Below are 22,360 nucleotides of genomic sequence, written 5' to 3' on the forward strand. Positions count from 1 at the left end.
TCTTTTTGTCAAGGTCTCACTCTGCTGCTCAGACTGGAGTGCAGTGGCACAATCATGGCTCACCACAGCCCCAACATCCTGGGCTCAGGCGATCCTTCTGCCTCAGCATCTTGAGTAGCTGGGACTACAAGTATGCATCACCACATCCAGCTAATTTTGCTGATTTATTGTAGAGATGAGGTCTTGCTATGTTGCCTAGGCTTGTCTTGAGCTCAAGGGATCCTCTTGCCTTGGCCTCCCAAAGTGCTGGGATTACAAGTGTGAGCCTCACACCCAACTCTATGTCGGTCTTAATTGTTGTTATTATTATGCTTTTAAAACAGCATCTGAGCCGGGCTCAGTGGCTCAGCCTGTAATCCCGCGCCTTTGGGAGGCTGAGGTGAGTGGATTGCCTGAGCCCACGGGTTTGAGACCCACCTGGGCAGGTGAGACCTCATCTCTACAATAAATCAAAAAAATTAGCTGGGCGTGGTAGCGCGCACCTGTAGTTTCAGCTACTTGGAAGGCTGAGGCGGAAGGATCACCAGAGCCCAGCAGGTCGAGGCTACGGTGGCTGGGAGCGGCCACTGCACTCCAGTCTGGGCGACAGTGAGACTCCAACTCAAAAAAAAAAACCCCCAAAAAAACCAGCATCTGGAAAGAACCTGGTTGAGATGAAAGGCAAGCACCTCAGCTATGAAGATACTGCAGGATTCAGGGCTCTTCTCAACTAGATGGAGCACCCAGAATCAGCACCCCAGCCTCCTTGTTGCAAAGCAGAAGAAACTGAGCTCATTTGAAGCCCCTCGTCCTCCATGTGGAACACTGGGAGGCCACATGTCCAAGGCTGACAGGTTCAAATCCCTGGGGATACCCCACAACATCCACAGGGCTGAGCATTTCCAGGCCATGCCTCCAGGGAGGCCATTAGAGGGACAACTGTGTCCTCCCTGGATGCTCAAACTGTTGGCACAGCAGTGGGTCCAAAAAGCTCCCTGGAAACCACTGTCAGAGCCAAGGTGGGGGTGGGGGCCCAGATGCCAAATCCTTCACACAAACACCGTGTTCAGACCTTCCCTTAGTGCTGGGTACTGTGCTAAGCACATTCCCTGCATTATTTCATCTCCCTTGCATGGTAGCCCCAAGAAAGTGCCCTCGTGATCCCCATTTTCTAGAAGAAGCTGAGAGATTAAGAAACTTGGCCCAACAGGGTGCCTGAATGGAATGTAGTTGTACACCTAACCCTTAACTGTACCCCATAAAACCATAATAAAAAATATTGATTAAAAAAAAAAAAAAGAAACTTGGCCCAGGTTCCATCTCTTGTAAACTGCATCAATGGGATTTAAACACAGGACTTTTGGGGTCTGGGTCCAGGAAAATGCCCATGGTGAGGCAGGGGGGGGAAGCTATCAGGAGACTCAGGTCATGGCCCCCAATACCCCAACAGAGGCAGCCAGGTCTCACTGATGGAACAAGCCCCTAGGAGTGGTCCCCTCTCCACCTGCTCCCAGCCCTGTCTCTGTACTTACCAGGACTGATACTGATGTCTGTCTGTGGAAAGGCCTGTGTAGAGAGAAGGGTCAGGGAGGCTGCAGCCCACAGCCTCCACCTTTGCATCCTGAGCCCCAAGAAAGCCACCTCCTGGTCTGAGTGGATGGGAGAGGCTCTTCGGCGGGAGATTGGGTCCAGGGTTGCTCTCCTAGTTTCGGCGGGGTCTGCCAGGAGCTGGGATGGATTGTGTGGACCCCTGTCCCCTCCTCCCACCTCTCTTTCCTCCTCCCTCCTCTTCACCCTGCTGGAGACAGCTCAGAGTGACAGCTGAGAGCACGGCAGCCCAAGGCCAATCCCCCTCAAAGAATCAAGAGACATTTTAGTTCCATGTCCTTCCTCTGAGCTACGGTATGACCTTGGGCATGAGCTTCTCTGAAACTCAGTTTCCTTCTCTGTAGAATAGGATAATACCGAAGCTCATGCTCCAGCCCGTCACAGGAAATAAAGCATCTTGCCCCTCTCAAGGTTAAATGTGAACAAGAAAGTAAAGAGACTACAAGTCATGGTTGAGTGCAAAAGTCTCCTGGACCTAAGACGTACTTTGTTTGGTTTGCATAGTGTTTTAAAAAAATTTTTTTAAATTGCTGTCAGGGTATAAAATCGGGAGATTTTTAGGTAGAAGTCCAGATTTCTGCCTTCTGTTTAAAATCTGAAGATCTGACAGGTCAGGACTTACCTCTCTCTCATATTCACAGTCAAACAATTGCACTGTGAAAGAATGCCCCCGTTTAGCCAGAGTCTTTGAGCATTGGTTCACCAAGGTCCCCATTCCATGGTTCTGACCCCGAAGGCAACAGAGACCCCACTGCTGAGGAAGAATGGAGAAAAGCCAAGGTGAGACAGTCTCCGCCCTTCTCCCTTCACTTCTCAGAATCTCTTGGAGTCCCTCTGGGGTTAAAGACAACATCTGCGAAGGTTCAACACAGAGTGCCGCCCAAGGTAGTTGCTCCACAAAGAAAAGCAAATGTCATCGTCAGGGCATAGCTCTGTTCTGTGTTTTGCTCAGAATTTACCATTTTAAAATCTACTGGTGGCCAAGTGCTGTGGCTCTTGCCTGTAATCCCAGCACTTTGAGAGGCTTTAGCCCAGAATTTTGTGACCGGCCTGGGTTACAAATCCAGACCTCATTTCTACAAAAAAATTTTTTTAAAAATTAGCTGGTTGTGGCAGCACATGTCTATAGTTCCAGCTACTCAGGAGACCAAGGCAGGAGGATCGTCTAAGCCCAGGAAGTCGGGGCTGTGGTGAGCCATGATTGTGTCACTGCACTCCAGACTGGGCAATAGAGTGAGACCCTGACTCAAAAAATCAAATCAAATCAGATCAGATCAATCAAATCAATCTACTGGTGTTTTCATTGTGATTTCATCCCATTTACAGAGAATTAATATTTCCAAAAATCATTCTTTCTCCGTCACTGTGTGTATCCTTAAGCACATCACTTTGTCTTTCTCAGCCTCAGTTTCCTCCGCTATATAATGGGAGACAAAAAGAGTACCTATTTCACAAAGATTAAATGAATTTATTTATTTATTTATTTAAGTTGGAGTGTCTGTGGCCCAGGCTGGAGTGCAGTGGCATGCTCACAGCCACCTCAGCCTCAACCTGCTGGGCTCAGGTGTTCCTTCTGCCTCAGTCTTTCAAGTAGCTGGAACTACAGGTGCATGCCACCATGCCCGGATAATTTTTTGATTTATTATAGAAACGAGGTCTTGCCAAGTTGCCCAGGTTGGTCTCGAACCCCTGGGCTCAGGCAATCCTTTTGCCTTTGCCTCCCAAAGGGCTGGGATTACAGATGTGAGCCACCGCACCTGGTCTAAATGAAATAATTTTTAAAATAATGCTTAGCCTAGATGCTGACAAGCAGTAGGAACTCAATAAATGACAGCAACATTTGCTATTATTGTAATTGATCTAGTGCGAGACCTTCCCTGGCATCTCCCACATTCTCTCCCCAACACTGCACTCCCCCATTCCTCTCTAGAATGCTCAGTCAGGTGCCTGACACCTTGCATGGCTGACATTCACAAGGAGGACTGAAATGTGTCAATTTGGCTTCCAAGTAACTCGCCTTCTCTCTGGAACACCTGCTGCTGTGCCTGTGAGGAATAACTTAACTTGTGCCCACACAGTGTGCTTTGCCTGCTGGCACCAGAGCTGAGAGTCTGCCAAGGCCTGACTCAGGATATGGGCACAGCTCAGGCTCAGCTTGCCTCGGGTAGACCAGTTGCCTCAAATGAGTGTTCTGTGCATACCCCAGAACATACACCCTTATGTATGTATAAATGATATGCATTTACTATATGTTTATATGATGTGCAGGTACAACTTACTGTACTAATATATTATATCTGTTATAAAACACTCACCCCAATGTTGACATTGTTAAAGGTCAATACAACATATCAACACAGAAGAAAGCTTGGATATTTTCTCCCCACTTCCTATCACCTTGTGTGCTGTACTCTGGAGGTCCCTGCTGTCATATTCCTGGGGTCTGTCTGGAAATTGAATGTGTTTTGTGCTGCTATACCAAAATACCTGAGACTGGGTAATTGTAATTGGCTCAGGGTTCTGGAGACCGGGAAGTCCAAGATCAAGGTTTTGGCATCTGGTGAAAGCCTTCTTACTGAGTCATCACATGGTGGGAGAGAAGGAGAGGGAGAGGGACAAGCACATAACTAACCTGCCATAACTAACCCACTCTTGTGATGACAACATTAATCCATTCATGAAGGTAGAGATCTCATGATCTGAACACCTCTTAAATGTCCCACCTCCCAATATTGTCATAATGACAATTAAATTTCAACATGAGTTTAGTGGGGGACAAACATTCAAACCATAACAATGTCCCTCTGAGTGTGGACAAGATGAGGAGAAGGAGGATGGTCCAAAGCAGGCCACTGGAAAATCCTTTTAAAAAATGGAGAATTCTTCGATTTGGCAAATAAACCTCCTACATTATTAGTGTTGCAATGTTATATCTGAAGGTTTTTGTAAATCAGTTCATGTCCCCTCTCTGAATGGAAGCACATAAAATATTTGTTACTTGCTCACATCCAAGTATGGTCTATGGACCAGCTACATTGGCAACTTCTGGGAGTTCATTAGAAATGCAGAATCTCGGGTCCCACCCCATTCCTGCTGAATCAAGTCTGCATTTCTACTAGATCCCCAGGTGGGTTGTATGTACCTTGAAGTCTCTAGACAGGGACAGATAACTTTTTCTATATATAGTCAGACAGTAAATATTTTAGGCTTTGTGGGCCATACATTCTCTGTCACAATTACTCAACTATTCTGGAAACAAAGGAGTGGGCCTGGTCTTGTGCCAATAAAACATTATTTACAAAAATAAGTAGGGGGCTGGGTTTGCTCTAAAAGCTGTAGTTTGCCAATCCTTGTTCTAGATCTCAAGGTTTCTGATCCAGAAAGTAGACAATTTCTTCACTTAATGAATATAATCGTTGCTGTCATTTGGAGGTTGTAATGGTATTTTTGTAACACAATAGATATTTTCTGGCGTCTTAAAGTTGAATTTATTGAGTGATGGTGATACTCCATTCTCTCCCCCATATACACATTGTATTCATGATAGTCTAGAGTTCAGTGAAGATTATTTCTCTCTCTCATCTATCTATCTATCTATCTATCTATCTATCTATCTATCTATCTACCTACCTACCTATCATCTATCTCCCTTCAATTCTTAGCCTTAAAAAAGTTGCTTATTACCAATTAAAGAAAGTCCCTTGCCCCTTCACCACAATGATAAAAGAGGCAGTAGATGCCAGCTCATTTCATGGCTTTCAGTTCAGATGCAAGTTCAGATTCCAGATCTGCTGCTGTGTGATCATCAGTCGATTATTTAATCCCTCTAAGCCTCAGTTTTCTCAACTAAAAATGAAAGTAAATCAATACTTCTCTCATACAAGTGCTTAGAAAAATGTGTGACACATTATAGTACTCTATATATTAGCTACCATTAAATCATTCTGGAACCTTCAAAAATTCTTTAGGAAGGTATAAAGTTGGTGTGGTGGTTAATTTTGGGTGTCAACTTGGTTGGATTGAGGGATGCCTCAATGGCTGGTGAAACATTGTTCCTGGGTGTTTCTGTGAGGGTATTTCCAGAGGGGATTGACATGTGAGTCTGTGGACTGAGGGGGAAAGATTCACCCTCCTTGTGGGCAGGTACCACCCAATTGGCTGGTGGTCTGGCTGAAACAAATGGGCAGAAGAAAGGGGAGTGGCCCTCTCTGCTCTCTCTCTCTCTCTTCCAGAGCTGGACATTTTTTCTCCTCCTGCCTTTGGACATCAGACTCCAGGTTGTTTGGTTTTTGGACTCTGGGACTTGCACCAGCACTTTCTGGGGGACCTTGTGTCTGCCTAAAGGCTGCACTGTTTTCCCTGGTTCTGAGGTTTTGCACTTGAATGGCGATATGTGACCAACGTTGAGACGCACTATCAGCTTCTTTGGCTTCCAGCTGCAGATGGAGTACTACATTTGACCTTCTGCAGCAGTTGAAGTGGGGCATTTCTGCCTCTGTGACTATATGAGTCAACTTTTCCCCAAAAATCCCCTTCCGTATATCCTACTGATTCCATTTCTTTGGAGAACCCTAACTAATACAGATTTGGGTACCAGAAATGGTTCTAGAGAGACAGAATTTTAAGAATGAATTTCCTTAGTTGGCCTTGGGGTTTCTGGAATTGTCTGTCTAATCTGATAAGACCTAAAAATTTGCAAAGGACTCTACTTCTGATAGTACAGCGAGCACTGATAGTCCATGACATGAACTGCTAATAGAGATTTGTAAAATAAATGCATTTGATACTCTTAATGTGCCACTTACAAGAAGCCAGGAACTTAGTGACTCTGGACATGATACTTTTGAACATTTGTGGGAAAAAAAGGTAGAGAACGACATTCGTCGGTTGCTCCTAACATCGCTGGACAAAGTGATGAAAGAAAAAGATGAGCTCAGGGATTCAAATTCTTGGCTCCACATGCACATAAACAGCCCCAAATCTTCTAAGTGTGCCCTGAAGGAGAATCTTCTCTCCCTAGCCATAGGATTGAAAGTGCTGAAAATCAAACACAAGCCCTCATCCTGCCATAGGCTGACTTACAATGAAAAGTGCACTTTCAGCTGCAGGATGTCTACTGTTAAAGTGAGGGCATTGATTGGGTAAGAGTGGGACTGGGATGGGGACGTGTTGGAAGACCCTGATGAAGCTGTGGACACCGAGATCATAAATCCTGATAAGTCTTGTTTTGCAGAGGTAGTGGCCTCCCCACCCACAGTGTCAGCGGTATCCCCATCCCCCCATTTGGTTTTGTTCTTTCCAGCTCTGTCTGAGTAGATTAACCCTGAATTGTCCAAGGAAACAGTACTGTCCTCCATTGAGGCAGTTGCTATGCAGGACAATGCCATTTCTCCCGAGGACCCACCCCCGCTGCCTCTGTTGCTTCTAGATCTATAACCAGGCTAAGTTCCAGCAGGCCCTTTAAGGTGAGGTACAAAGTGTGATGCAAGAGGAGGTACATTAAGTTCTAAAAGAACGACTTGAGTTTTTAAATTAATCTGTGCAGAAATCCAGAGGACATGTGTGGGAATGGATATGAAGGGTGTGGGATTATGGTGGAAGGACAGTAAAGTTGGATCAGGCCAAATTTACTGAGATGGGCCCACTAAGCAGAGATTCTGCTTTATTGTTTGCAGTTTGAGGAGTTACAAAAGGCACTAATAGTTTGGTTGGTTGGTTGGTTGGTTGGTTGGTTGACTGACACATGGATCAAAAGATGGCCCATCATGATCAAGCTGCAGATGCTCAACTTCCCATGGTTTAAGGGAGGGGAAGGGATTCAAAGGTGTAGGGAGATTAGAACGATGAAGTAGATTTGTTACATAAAACCTATTCACTCACACTGGGAGGGACCAGAGATACGCCTTTCACTACTGCTTGAGAAATAGTTTTGTGAGGGAGCACCAGCATTCTTGTAGAGTTCTGAAACGGTTCTTCTTTGTATGCCAGATCTTATAGTGGCAACCGTAGTCACTCAACTAGAAAAGTTAAATGCAATGGGAATAATCAGATCTCGGGTGGCAGGAGCCAAGTGGCAACACTCAACCGTAAGAGGCAAGGTGGGCATAGTTACCATACTGGACAGCAAAGGCAAAGCAACAATCAGAAGAGTCGGCCTCGTGTTGACCTATTAATTAGCATTGGCCAATTAATCATGGTGTTCCCAGAACTGAAAAAGATAGGGATGCTGCTATATACTTGATCTGTATAAGCAGAAGGCTTCCAGATTAGGTGAACAAAAGTAACTTGAAGGCTATACACAAAGAATCACAACCCCTCAATCAACTTCCAGATTTGAGTCAGTTTGCGAACCCAGAATCCTTTGAATGAAGGGGAGGCTGGGGCTTCTTCGGGAAAGATATCACTGAAATTTGCACTGTTAGTCTTTCTCCCATCTCTCCCCAAGTAGACCTCTAGCCTTTTAGCAGGGTAACTGTGCATGGGAGAAAGGGGAGTAATCAGATCTTTCAGGGACCACTTGTCACCCATTCTGAACTGACATTGATTTCAGACCTGAAACTTCACTATGGCCCTTCAGTTACAGGAGGAGCTATGGAAGCCAGATAATTAATGGAGTTTTAGCTCAGGTCTGACTTACAGTGGGTCCAGTGGGTCTCAGAATGCATCCTGTGGTTATGCCCCCAGTTCCAGAATGCTTAATTGGAATAGACATGCTTAGCAGCTGGAAGAATCCCTACATAGGCCCCCTTGTCTGTGGAATGAGGCCTATTATGAAGGGAAAGGTCAATTGGAAGCCACTGAGCTGCCTGTACCTAGGAAAATAGTAAATCAAAAAAAGTATTGCATCCCTGAAGGAATTTCAGAAACTAGTGCCACCAGCAAGGACTTGAAAGACGCAGGGATGGTGATTCCTACCATATCCCTGTTCAACCTTCCTACTTGGCCTGTGCAGAAGACAGATGGATCTTGGAGAAGGACAGTAGATTATTGTAAGCTTAACTAAGTGGTGACTCCAATTGCAGTTTCTATACCACATGTGGTTTCATTACTTGAGCAAATTAATACATTCCCTGGTACTGGGTATGCAGCTATTGGTCTGACAAATGCATTTTTCTCCATACCTGCCCATGAGGCCTATAAGAAGTAGGTTCCTTTGGAGGGCAAGGACAGCAATACACCTTTACTATCTCACTTCAGGGATAGATCAATTCTTTAGCCCTGTGTTACAATTTAGTTTGCAGGGATCTTGATCACTTTTCCCTTCTACCAGATGCCACACTAGTTCATTTATTGGCGAGATTCTGTGGACTGCACCTAGTGAGCAAACCCCTCTGAACTTACTGCTAAGACATTTGTGTGTCAGTGGGTGGAAAATAAATCCAACTAAAATTTAGTGGTCTTCTATCTCTGTGGGGTTTCTAGAGGGCCAATGATGTGGGACTTGTCAAGATATTCCTCCTAAGATGAAGCACAAGTTGTTGGGTCTGGCACCTCCTGCAACCAAGAAAGAGGCACTATGCCCAGTGGGCCTACTGGATCTTGAACACAACACCACTTGCCTCATTTGGGGGTGTTACTCTGGCCCATTTACCAAGTGATCCAAAAAACTGCTAGTTTTGAATGTGACCCAGGAGATGGCCCTGCAACAGGTCCAGGCTGCTGTGCAAACTGCTCTGCCAGTTGGGCCCTAGGATCCACTGGTACTTAAGGTGTCAGTGATGGAGATGGATGCTGTTTGGAGCAAGGCCCTGCCATCATCCACAGATAACTACTCTCCTTTTGAGAGGCAGCTCTTGGCTTGCTACTGGGCCTTAATAGAAACTGAATGCTTGACCATGGCCATCAAGTGACCATGCCACTGGAGCTGCCCATCATGAACTGGGTGTTATCTGACCCACCAAGCATATATTTGGGAGAGCACAGCAGCACTCCATCATCAAATGGCAGTGATATGTACATGATCATGCCCAAGTAGGTCTTGAAGGCACAAGTGAGTTATGTGAAGAAGTTGCTCAAATGGCCATGGTTCCCACTCCCTTCTCTCTCGCAGCCCATATCTATGGCTTCATGTGGAGTATTTTATGATCAATTGTCAGAGGAAAAGAAGACTCGGGCCTGGTTTACAGTTGGTTCTGCATAATATGCAGGCACCATCTGAAAGTGGACAGCTGCAGCCCTACAGCCCCTTTTTTGGGACATCACTGAGGAACAGTGGTGAAGGAAAATCTTCCCAAAAGACAGAAGATTCTGGCAGTGCAACTGATTATGCACTTTGGAAGGAGAGATAGTCAGACATAAGATTATATACTGATTCATGGGCTGTAGCCAATGGTTTGGCTAGATGATCAAGATCTTGGAAGGAGCATGATTGGAAAATTAGTGACAAAAAAATCTAGGTAGGGTGATTGATCTGGACTACCAAGGGGAAATTGGGCTGCTACTCCCTAAAGGCAGTAAGAAAAAGTAAGTCTGGGGTACAGGGGATACCTTAGGGTGACTCTTAGTATTACCATGCCATGAGATTAAGGTCAGTGTGAAACCATGACAAATCATTCCAGGCAGGACTATGAATTGCCCAGAAACTTCAGAAATGAAGGTTTGGATCACCCCACCAGGTACAGAAACACAATCAGCTGAGATGCTTGCTGAAGGCAAAGGGAATACAGAATGGGTAGCAGAAGAAGGTAGTTGTAAAGACCATGTGACCAGTTACAGAAACAAGGACTGTAATTGTCATGAGTATTTCCTTCCTACTTTGTTAAGAATATGTTAGTGCTTGTATACGCATTTATTAAGCATTTATCTTTGCTTTTATTTCCTCTTCTAGTCCTTTGTCTTGTAACATAATATATATTCACTTTATATCAATATTTAACTACTGTCAATTTTACATCATAGTATTTAAGTTATGGGATATCAGGAGAAGACTAAACATCATCCAAGAACTTTACCTCTTTTTCTAGGAAAGGCATTAGTGTATTTTTGGTTGTACTCAGGATAGTTGTACTATGTGGAGTGGAAGTATGGCCATGTTATTGCTTTTAGTTGAAGATTAAGGAGATGTGTAAGAGTGCCAAGTTGACAAGGGGTGGACTTGTGATGGCTAATTTTAGGTGTCAACTTGACTGGATTGAGGGATGCTTAGATGACTGGTGAAGCACACTTGTTTGGGTGTGTCTGTGAGGGCATTTCCAGAGAAGATTGAGGTGTGAGGCATTGGACTGAGAGAGGAAGACTCTTCCTCAATGTGGGTGGGTACCATTCAATCGACTGGTGGTTTGGCTAGAACAAATGGGCAGAAGCAGCAGGGTTGGCCCTCTCTCCTCGCTCTCTCTTTCAGAGCAGGTCACTTGTTTTTCTCCTATCTTTAGACATCAGCCTCCAGGTTCTTCAGTTTTTGGATGCTGGGACGTGCACTGGCAGCCTTTGTGGCTCTTGGACCTGATTAGGGATTGTACTGTCAGCTTCCCTGGTCCTGAGGCTCCTGGATTGGGACTGAGCCACACTACCAGCTTTGAGTCACACTAGGGCTTCTCTGGTTCTCCAGATTGCAGCTGGCTTATTGTGGGAGTTCTCCGCCTCTGTGATTGTGTGAGCCAATTCCCATAATAAATCCCCTTCCATATTTCCTACTGGTTCAGTCTCTCTGGAGAACCCTAATACAGTTGGGTAGTAAAATAACAACCCAAAGGATAACTGCTTCCAACTTGTAGGGCATTGCCTTCCAGTCTTTTTTCTAGGCATGTTTTGGGATTTTACCTACGAACCATTGTGGAATTATTTTTAAATGCTATTTTTGAACACAGAAAAGGGAAGATATCTCACTAGCAGAGGGAGACAGGCTACCAGAAGGAAAGGAATGTGATTTCCTAGCAGTAATTGCTAGCTTTCTGGGGATGATATATCAGTGCTCTAAATAGCTGTTCCTGGTGCCCTAGCACCCCTCCCCTCTGAGTAGGGGTAGGCAGGGGTCATTGACCCCTGTCAAGTACAGAGTGTGGGCTGGAATCCCTAGGTGCTTTGGAGTCATCCCCATGCTTTGCACAAGGACAATGTTTTTTTCATCCAAGAGATAACAGGACTCAAGAATGGTCCTGGAAAAACAGAAGCGACTTGAAAACTTCCCAACCCACTCTCAACCCATCTTTTTTCTTTGAAGTTGAGTCCCCAACACCCTATAGAGGGGGCTCAGTGGCTTATGCATCCCCTTTCTCACCGCCTACCTGAGAAGGAGGAGGATGCTAATTAAAACAAGTGGGTAGCCCACAACAGGGCACCTTGGGCACAGGTTTCTATAGAAACTCAGTCCTTCCTTCACCTTTCAACACACCACACATCCTTCTCGTCTCCTGACAAACTCTATTCCTGGAGACACGAGTGGCTCTCTGATCTGTCCTACCACTGTTTCTGCACCACACAGTAAACCCTGCCTGATGTGTGCCTAGCAATAAGAGACATCACACAGTGTACTGAGGCTTATGTGCAGATATCGCAAACATCATTCCAGCTAATTAACCCTATAGGGTGAAAACTGTCACCCTTTCAGATGAGACAGCCCAGTAGAGTGTTTAGCCGCACTGTCTCTTAGTTTTCTTGGGCTGCCCTCAAGAAGTACCACAGACTGGGTGGCTTAAACAACAGAAATTGTCTCACAGTGCTGGAAGCTGGAAGTCTGCAGACAAGGCATCAGCAGGGTTGGTGCCTTCTGAGGCTGTGGGGGAAGTTCTTCTCCAGGTCTCTCTCACTGGCTTGCAGAGGGCCATTTTCTGCATGTCTCTTCAGATCTTCCTCCCTCTGTGCATGTCTGTCTCTGCATCCAAATTTCCCCTTTGTAAGGACACCAGTCATACTGGATGAGGGCCCACCCTCATGGCCTCATTTCAACTTGATTACCTCTGTAAAGACTATGTCGCCAAATAAGGTCACATTCTCAGGTACCTCAGCAAATCTTTTTGTACAGGGGGACACAAAAGTGTCCCCAAATACCTGCTCCTGGTTCCCTGGAACACATCTCGCCTGAGCAGGGCTGCATCCTGGGGTGCTCTGGAGTCAGTCCTGAGCTTTGCACCCAGGAGATGAGAGGGTTAGAGTCATAACAGGCTTTGGGTAGCCGGGCTTGGATGGATCTTTTAGCTCGATTGCTTACTTGCTTTTCAACCTCACTAAACCTTGGCTTCCCCATTTGTAACAGGGGCATGGTGATATCTCCCCTGCACTCCTGTGGGTTGCTGTGTGGGTACTAAATGTGATCTCTGGCACTTCATGTGGTGCTTATTCAGCCCTCGTGTGTTTACTAGTGAGGGTAGCAGATGCTGGGGATGGCCCACCTCACATTCCAGTTCACCTGGGCTCCCCGTGGCTGCAGTGAGCTGAGCCACGCAAATACACAGCTGGCCTCATCAAGGGCACATGCCTCTTTCTCCGCCCAAGGGTTTCTCTGGTGCCATGGGAGCTTGCTCAGCCCAGGAAGAACAGTCTTGAAGCATCAAATATCTAACACCTCCAGGGGCAACCTCTGGCAATGAGGGACAAGGGTCAGTAGTTAAATCTCTAGCTTCCACATAATGATAATCCCCAGGTGTATCCTACAGGAGTCTCCAGCATGACTGGACCCACAATACTGATGAACGCAGCCTCTATCTGCGTTTCTCCTTTCCCTGACTTATTCTACTTATGCTTCCCCCAATAAATGATCTGCACCCAAGCTCTTGCTTCAAGGTTTGCTTTTGAGGCACCCTAAAACTGAGGAAATTGAGACTCAGAGAAGTTATGTGGTTTGGGCAAATGTAGACAGCTAAGGAGTGGTGTGCCCAAGACTTGAACTCTGACTTCTTTGGGCCCAAAGCCCTTTGGTCTAATTACCAGTGACCCCATTTCCAGTCCTGAATGCTTATTAGGCAGTTGTGTTCCCTCATTTTGTTTGTTCTCTTATGCCTTTATCCTCTTCTGAAAAGCCACAGTAAGGAAGCCATTTTATAGAGAAGAAAAACACCTCTCCATTTCTCTCCTGAGAACTGAACCTAACCCCAGTCTTCCTGCATATCCCCCTTGGCCCCCATGATACCTCCACTCCAGTGTGGAAGATATCAGAAGGACCTGTGAGGCTCCTCCCTGTAATCCCCAATGTAGCCAGGAGGGTGAAGCCATCTGGGTCCATGGAGCATTTACCTGAGTCAAGTCCTGAGCAGGACATGGCCACTGACAAACGAATAAGCCATGAATCTTACCCTGACAAAGTGGACAGTTTTATAGAGAAGAGCAAAACTGGGATAATCCATATTAGTACATTGCTTGAGTCAAATACATTGCAAGTACTTGACATTTTTGACCCCCAAAATCTGTGAGAATAATAAATATCATTGCTTTGAGTTGCTGGCATGGTTTGTTACGCAGAAGTAGTAGCCAAAACACCCTCCCATTCTCTATGTCCTATGTTCATGAATAAAACAATAACTCAAATGCATGGCACAAATAAATAATCTTTAATTTCAATAAATAGCTCCCTATCACACCAGACAATATGCTGTGGAAAAAGATACAGAAGCATCCAACAGAGAAAGAGAGAGGGAAAGATCTATCCTAACTACACTAATCCCTTAGCACGTGAGACAGGACTTTGGTTCACACACAAACAGAGAAAGATCCTCAGAGTATGATTAAGGAAGGAAATCACTGTGGATGGGGTATGGTGGCTGTGGTGGCCATTTTAATCCATGTGTCAGGTCCGTTGTTGGTCTTTTGTGAGTCACAGTCACCATGATTTGGTCAAAACATGTTATTTTGCTCTATCATATCCTATTTACTTGAACACACACACACACACACACACACACACACACACACACACACACACACAATTACTGTTGCCCAAGGTGGGTCTTTGACAGACAGAAGGACACTGGGTAAAATCTCACTTGACTGGGGAGACAAAGAGAAGGGAGTGCTCAGGGTTGAGGTCCCAGCCCATCACCTTTGCTCTCCAGGAGGACATGTAGGCACACATGTGTTCACCTGTGGGGGCACGCACACAAGAACATACATATACATACCCACAGGGAGTCCCCTGGAATAAGCGAACACAATGACAATTCAGTTAAGCCAGAAGAGGCTTCTTAAACTGACATATGTTTTATGGCCATTTGGTTTCTCCAAATAGTCTACACTCTAGTTATTACATTTACTAAGGAGAAGACAGATACTTACACCTTTGGAGAAAGGTATCAGGTTTGAAGAACCCCAGGGAACAGAAGCCTGTTCAGAAGTTACCTAGTGGGTGTGTGTGTTTTGGGAGTGGGTGGTCAGGTCTCCCACACACTAGCCAAACTCTTGGTAAATTTAGTCTTGATGGAGGTTGGCACCCTTTGGAGGTCCTTTCTCTGGCCTGAAAGTTGAAAGTGCATTTGGGGCAGGGGTATCAACAAGAGCAGACACTGCCAATAAGTCCCATGGCAGAGCCCACTCAGCTTGTGATCTAGAGATGGGGCTTCTAGAAAGTTCTCAGACCTCACTCATTGAGGGCGGCCATTTTGTGATCAGTAGTCAGCTTCCTCTCAGTTCTGAGAGGATTTAGGGTGGGGTAGGGTGGTGTGTGTGTGTGTGTGTAGACATGTTGTGAGTGTGTATGCGGGTGTGGATGTAATAGTATGTGACATTTTTTCTGTCTTTTTTTTTTTTTTTTACAGCTGTCTTCCCTGTAGCCCTCAGGTCACCTCCAGGGATGCTGGGGACACGCGGTCACACTCAGCTCGGGACCTCAAGCTGTGCCACTGCTCCACAGCGGTACGATGCGTGTTGAGCATACGCCGCCAGTGGTTAGATTCAGAGGGGCCTGAAGAGTACTGGCCGATGACGATCCTTCCAATGAAGTCGTTGCTGCTCTTCATGTTGTGGCCGAAAACTAGGAAACCAGAGGAGTAAGGGCAGGTGGGGAAGAGGGAAGACAAAGTAGGGGAACAGGACAGAAAGGCAAGGACAAGATAGAGGCCATTAATTTACACATTTCTCAACTGCAAACATGAGGTCATCACTTAGGGCACGTTGTCTTTTTCTATTCATGGCGAGGATTCTTTGATTCCCTTATTTCCTTATTTCATCCTCCCATGAGTCTCTCTGTGAGAGCCACACCCAGTTCCCTGCTGTCCCTTACCATGCCAGCCACGTTCCCACCTCCCAGCCTTTTCACTGGCTATCCCTACTGCCAGCTAGCTATACCACCTGCAACATGTAACCTGAAATATGTCCCACTGCCTCACCATGCTGCCTACAGAGTTCTACAAATGGATAGTTCTACTAAAACAGTGAGCCAATACTGTAGTCCAGTTGAGTGGTTAAACCAGAGTTTCTCATCAATTGTGGCACTGTTGACACAATCAATTGTGGCACTATTGGATAAATGCTTTGCTGTAGAGAACTGTTCTGTGCATTCTAGGGTGTTTAGAAGCATCTCTGATCTCTATCCATTAGATGCCATTAACAGCCGCCTCTCCAGCTGTGATAATCCAAAATGTCTCTGGACATGGCCCAATGACCCCTGAGGGGCCAATGTATCCTAGATGGTAACCACTAGGTTAAGCCATGGGCCATAGGCCATGGGGACAGACATGCTTGCTCTGTCATTTGATGAAACTCTGGAACTTTGAGGCTCAAGATAACCTCTCTGAGCCTAAGTTCCCTCATTAGTTAAATAGGAATCTTAGTAGCATTTTATCTCATAAGCCAATGTGCCATTTCTGTGAAATAATATGTGTAAAGTTCCAAGCACACAGAGCCCAACATGTGGTAAGAGATCAAGAAATGTTACTGCTATTTCAATCCTAAATTTCTGTCTATTGACCTTTTATAAAAGAGATCTCATGTTTCTTCTATTTCATGAAACAGTGTAAGTTTCATGAGCTGAGAGAAATGGTTGGTAATTTCTCTCATCCCTTATTGTGCTGCATGTCTCTTTGCAAAACTTCTCTGTTAATCCCAACTTAAGCTTAATTTGTGTCTTTCAAGCCTAATGAGATGGTTAACTTGATTTATCTTCCCAGCCAAGTTCTGCCTAATTCTTTATCTCCGTGTGGGTAGCCCAGGCATGCCATCTCGCTAATGGGAAAGCAGACTGCGTCTGTGTTATAAATGAAAGGATACAGAATGGAAAATATCACAGATTCGCCCAGCGTGAGGTGAGCAAAGGCGGGCTGGATCCCAGGAGGGATGCCGATTATCAAATAAACCAACTGAAAAATGTGGCCAAAAACAGAGCTTGAATGCTAACGAGCCTCTGTTCTCCCCTGTGGGCTTCACACCAAGAACTCCAAATGATGAAAATGGGGGGGGAAAAAAAGAAAACTGGAAAAACAAAACCAAAAACTCTCTTCATTGTCTAAAAGCCAAAAAGACTTAGGACAAAGTAGGGTAAGTGAAATGCAATGTCATCTCTATCAAAAGGGACAGGTACCTGTCAGCTCTGTGGAGAAAAATTGGATCATGTATATTTTTTGTACATGTGGTAACATGCTCAGTCTGCATAGGTGGATCTCATTTACATGCAAAAATCTTACAAAATGGAAACAACAGGAATGAAATCTCTGCTTAATAAAGGAAATTGCTAAGGAGATTTCTGATGCACTTAAGAAAATACCTTTTTTTGAATAGGTAACACTCGACTTTTTGACACCACATCTAGCGGGCAACGTAAGGTTTGATCTTTCCCAATGAGAGAAAGTTATCAGAGTCCCCTTCCCTGTGGTCCTCAGATCTAAAACAAGATACTATTATGAGGCTATCTGAGATCCCATTTGGTTTTCTTCTTTAGGGGCAAAATGTTCTATCTTCCTCTTCTCCAAATCTCAAGAATGACAATGTAGAAACATCTCTTGTAATTGGGTATGGGTTCTACTTCTTTGGGAAAGAGGTTTAAGAAAGGAACTCTCAAGTACCCTCACATGCTGTTGGTGGAAGAGCAAATTGGTTGAACTTCTGGGATGTTTCATGGGTATCTGCTCAAAATATAAATGTCATAATTCACAACTCAACAATTTCACTAGGAATTTATCCCATAGAATTGTCTACGTAAATGGACAAAGATACACATACCAGGATATTTTATATAGCAGGAGCTGGCCAACTAGAGCCTCCAAGTCAAATCTGAACCGTTACCTATTTTTGTAAATAAAGTTTTATAGGAACATAGTCAAACCCATTTGTTTATATAATGTTATTTTTGTGCTAAAAGGGCAGAGTTGATGTCTCAGGCTTTTGGGGCTGCCATAACAAAATTCCATAAAATGAGTTTCTTATAAACAACAGACATTTATTTCTTACAGTTCTGGAGGCTGAGAAGTCCAAGATCAAGCCACTGGCAAATTCAGCATTTGGTGAGGGCCTGCTTCCTCATAGATGACATCTTCTCACTGAGTCCTCACATGGTGTCAGGAACAAGCTAGCTCTCCAGGGTATCTTTTATTTGGGCATTAATTCCAATCACGAGGGCTCCACTTTCATGACCTACTCACCTCCCAAAGGCCCCACCTCCTAATATCATCATCTTAGGTTAGGATTTCAACATATAAGTGTGAGGGGGACATAAACATTCAGAACATAGCAGTTGAATAATTTGGAGAGAGATCATGTGGCCCTCAACACCTCAAATATTTACCATCCGTTTGGCTAATCCATGTTGTAGCATTACTTTTTATGGCCAGATAACATTCCATATATGAATACGCCACATTTCACTTATCCATCAGTTGATGGACATTTGGGTTATTTCCATTTCTTGACTATTATAAATAATGACACTGTAAACATTCATGTACAAGTTTTTAAGGCCATTTATTATTTCAAGTATATAAAATGTCTAGAATAGACAAATCTTTACAGACAGAAACCATACTAGTGGTCACCAAGGATTGAGGGAAGGGGAGATGGGGAATTCTTTCATGGAGTAATAAAAATGCTCCAGAATTAGATAGTGGTTTTGGTTGTACAACTTTGCAAATATACTACAAAGTGCTGAACTGTATACCTTAAAAGGGCGAATTTCATGTTATGTGAGTTTTATCTCCATTTTGAAAAATTGCCAAAAGGGAATGCAAAAAACATTACTATCTGGCCCTTTACAGAAAAGTTTTCCAAACTCATTGGGTTTGTAAGAATGAAAAACTGTCAGTGCACTGCCCAACCCCTCAGCCCACCTTGGGGCTACTCACAGCTTCTGTGGAGAGTGTCCCACCTCAAGCACCTGAAGCTTCCTGCCTGAGCCATGCCAGTCTGCCTATGCTCACTGTGATTGACAGTGAGGGCTTTGGGCCACTCATATCAGCTTGACTTCTGAAGGGGCTAAAGGCTAGAGTCAGTCTCTCAGATGTCAGCCATGCCTCTGTGACTCACGCCAATGAAATATCCTGGACACAGAGGCTCGGGTAAACTTCCCTGGAAGGCAATGCTCTGAGCATGTTGCCACACATCACTTCTGGGAGAATTAAGCACTGTCCACACAGCTCACACATGGTCTCTCTTGGAATCTGTGCTTGTCATAGTCCGTCTGTGCTATCACAAATTACTATCAACTGGGTGGTTTACAAAGAACAGGAGTTTCTCTCTCTCTCTCTTGTCAGGGTCTCACTCTGTCACCCAGGCTGAAGTGTACTGGCATGCTCACAGCTACCACAGCCCCAATCTCCTGGACTTAGTCAATCCTTCCACCTCAGCCCTTCAAGTAGCTGGAACTACAGGAGTGCACCACCACACCTGGCTAGTTTTTCTGAATTATTATAGAGACAAGGTCATGCCAAATTGTCTAGGATGGTCTCGAACCACTGGGCTCAAGCAATCCTCTCACCTCCACCTCCCAAAGTGCTGGAATTACAGGCATGAGCCACCATGCCTGGCCAGGAATTTATTTCTTATAGTTCTAGAGCTAGGAAGTCCAAGATGAAGATGACAGCAGATTCAGTGTCTGGTGAGGACTTATTCTCTGATTCACAGATGATGCCTTCTTACCGAGTCCTGAAGGAACAAGGCAGTTCTCTGGGGTTTCCTTTAAAGGGCACTAATCCCATTTACCAAGGCAGAGCACTCCTGGCCTAATCACCCCCAAAGGCTCCACCTCTTAATACTACCATATTGGGGATTATAATTCAACATAAACATTTTAGGGAGATACAAACACTCAGACCATAGCAGCAATCTTTCACTTTGCTATTTTAGTCTATATCTTTTTATATAACAAACTGTAACCATGAGAATAACAGCTTTTCTAGGTTCCAAGTCCTTCTAGCATATATCTGAACCTGAGGGTGGTTTTGCAGACCTCTTAAACTGCAGAGACCCACTCATCCAATGTCTTAGAATAGTTTGCCTTCTTCTCCTGTCTCACTTGCCATTCCCTCATTGATGCTTCCTGGGACACCTCCATAGTAGCCAACTGGTACTCAAGCCATCATCTTAAGATCAGTTTTGTGCCAGGTGCAGTGGCTCGTGCCTGTAATCCCAGCACTTTGGGTGGCCGAGGTGGGAGAATTGCCTGAGCTTAGAAGGTTGAGACTGTGGTGAGCTGTGATCATGCCACTGTACTCCAGCCTAGGTGACAGAGTGAGACCCTAACTAAAAAACAAAAAAAAAATAGGAGGCACCTACACTAAGATTGGAGGGGACTAATTAAATAATTTCTGATGTGATCATACCATAGAAATCCATGCCACTGTTAAAAATGAGACAGACCTATATATACGAAATGAAAAAATCTGCAAGACATATTGCTAGGAGACAAAAGCATATTTTTGTTAAAAAGAATGCTAATATATGTAAAGAAAACAATATTTGGAGAAATGTTCACCAAACTGTTCAGTGCAGCTCTCTGGGGATGGGGGGAGGTGCAGAGGGGAGAGGGAAATTTCCACTTTCTGTGTTATATATAAGTATTTGCGATTTGGACTTCTTATAGGAAGTACAAATTATTTGGGGGAAAAAAATGAAGAAAAATAAGTCACTATTAGAGACTTTACATCTAAATCGCCAGAAGGGAAAAAAACTAAAAGAAGTCTAGTCTCCTCTGCTCCTTATCCCAACTTGCAAAATAATTTGGCTAGTGAATCACTTGGCCCTTGGACAGTGGGAGATGTGAAGTGATTCAGTCTTTCTGATGCGAAGCAGCTCCTGCCATGGCCAGCAGAGTTAACTGGCAGGTATTAGCACTTGCAAATCACTTGCTGAAGTCATGGCAATCTTAACAGTCTTTTAAACAAACCTCAAAATTTAAAATACAAATTATAATAAGCTGAAACTGAATAAACTTAATGACTTCTATTATAAAAGTTGCCTGGATGAATATCAAGATTTGCCAATGCTGTAAATCCTAAGGAGTGTGTTGCTGACAAGAAAAGGGAATTAAGACTAGACATGTAGAATCAGAACAGGGCTCAAGACAGTGGGTCAGATACCCCTGCCTCGCCATTTTATAGATAAGGAAACAGAGTCACATAGCTGACTGGTGACAAAACTCACAGTATTTGAAGCAAATGACCCATGAGGGAAGCAGATTCCTTGTAACTCCTAAATTCTTTCTCTTTAGAAACATTCACAACCAAAAGTTTTGTTGTAAAACTGCCCCCACCAAAGATACCTATCGATGGCTATGAGGGATTCAGTTTAATGCAATCACTAATAATATATGAGTGGACAATTCATATACTCTAAGTGCACCTTCGTCATCTAAATGCAACTTCTCAACAACCTGCACAATCTACAGTGTGATGAGAAGGCATCTAAACAGAAAATATATCACAAAGTCTAAGCACAAAATTCATGAGGAGGGCTTTCTCTAAGAAACTACTTATTGTTCATGGGTTTGGACATAATTTAAATAATCTTAGTCATCTGTTTTTCTCATCTGGAGTAATCTAAATTAACGTAATGGATTTTGACTATCAGATGGATACAAGAACTCAAAAAAGCACAGTAGAGTGGGGCCACTTGGTAAAGGGGCAAACAGCCTCTTACTCCTTCACAGAGCTTGAGGTTATTCACAGTGTGATCTTTCATTTTTATAATTTTGACTCTGAATCTGTAAGAATATTCTGTTTAATGAGCAAAAGGAAGTATGAGAAATTTGGTAGCAAACAGTTAAAATTGTTAAGTCTTTTTTACAGCTTAAGGAGAAAGTGATCACTAAATGGAAACTTTGCTTCCACATAACCTTTTAGTGCCCCTCTCTCAATGACCATAAAGCAGAGAACACTTTACACAGGAACTTGCACTCCTGCCTGCTCACACTGCATTCCTTCCCTGACCTCGCTGGGTCTCTAATGCCCCAAGGACACAGGCTCAGAGGAGCACCCTCTGGAGACAGGCAAGTACACTCAAGTCCAGTTCCCTTCCTCAGACAGTGCATGGGCACACCCTGCCTATTCCATTTTCTGAAATTTGAGACCCAACTTATTTGCACAGAATTATCAACAGATCTGCCTATTTTTATAGCACCACAGCAATTCAAGTTGGGGAAACATAACTGGAAAGACAAAAGTATGGTGAGAGGCACCCACCAGGGCTCAAAGGTCAGGCTTTGAAGGAGCAGAGGAGTAACACTGCTTTATTAAGCACCTACTATGTATTCAGCCCAGGGCTAAGCATGTCAATGGATTAACTCATTTGGGCTTCTCATCCTTGGCACTACCGACATTTTGGGCCAGATCATTGTGTGTTGTAGGGTGCTGTCCTGAGCACGGTAGTATGTTCAGTGGCATATCTGACCCTTGCCCACTAAATGCCAGTAGCAACCCCCCACCTC

The 22,360-nt window shown here is 44.4% G+C and overlaps 2 protein-coding genes across 2 annotated transcripts in view; both read right to left on the minus strand.

Annotated features, from left to right (window-relative positions):
• CLEC19A (C-type lectin domain containing 19A) overlaps nt 1–1,705 on the minus strand; it is a 21,931-nt gene extending 20,226 nt beyond the window's left edge. Inside the window, exon 1 of the mRNA XM_008051832.2 lies at nt 1,512–1,705. Within this exon, the coding sequence (XP_008050023.1) occupies nt 1,512–1,599 (88 nt within the window). The 5' untranslated portion in view covers nt 1,600–1,705. The remainder of the gene's footprint in view (nt 1–1,511) is intronic.
• A 12,341-nt stretch (nt 1,706–14,046) lies between these two features.
• Nucleotides 14,047–22,360, minus strand: part of LOC103253551 (synaptotagmin-17-like) — a 34,209-nt gene continuing 25,895 nt past the window's right edge. The window contains exon 4 of the mRNA XM_021709480.1: nt 14,047–15,484. Within this exon, the coding sequence (XP_021565155.1) occupies nt 15,288–15,484 (197 nt within the window). The 3' untranslated portion in view covers nt 14,047–15,287. The remainder of the gene's footprint in view (nt 15,485–22,360) is intronic.

This window comes from Carlito syrichta, unplaced genomic scaffold, assembly GCF_000164805.1.
Source record: "Carlito syrichta isolate Samal-C Ts95f unplaced genomic scaffold, Tarsius_syrichta-2.0.1 Scaffold237200, whole genome shotgun sequence".
Taxonomy (NCBI): domain Eukaryota; kingdom Metazoa; phylum Chordata; class Mammalia; order Primates; family Tarsiidae; genus Carlito; species Carlito syrichta.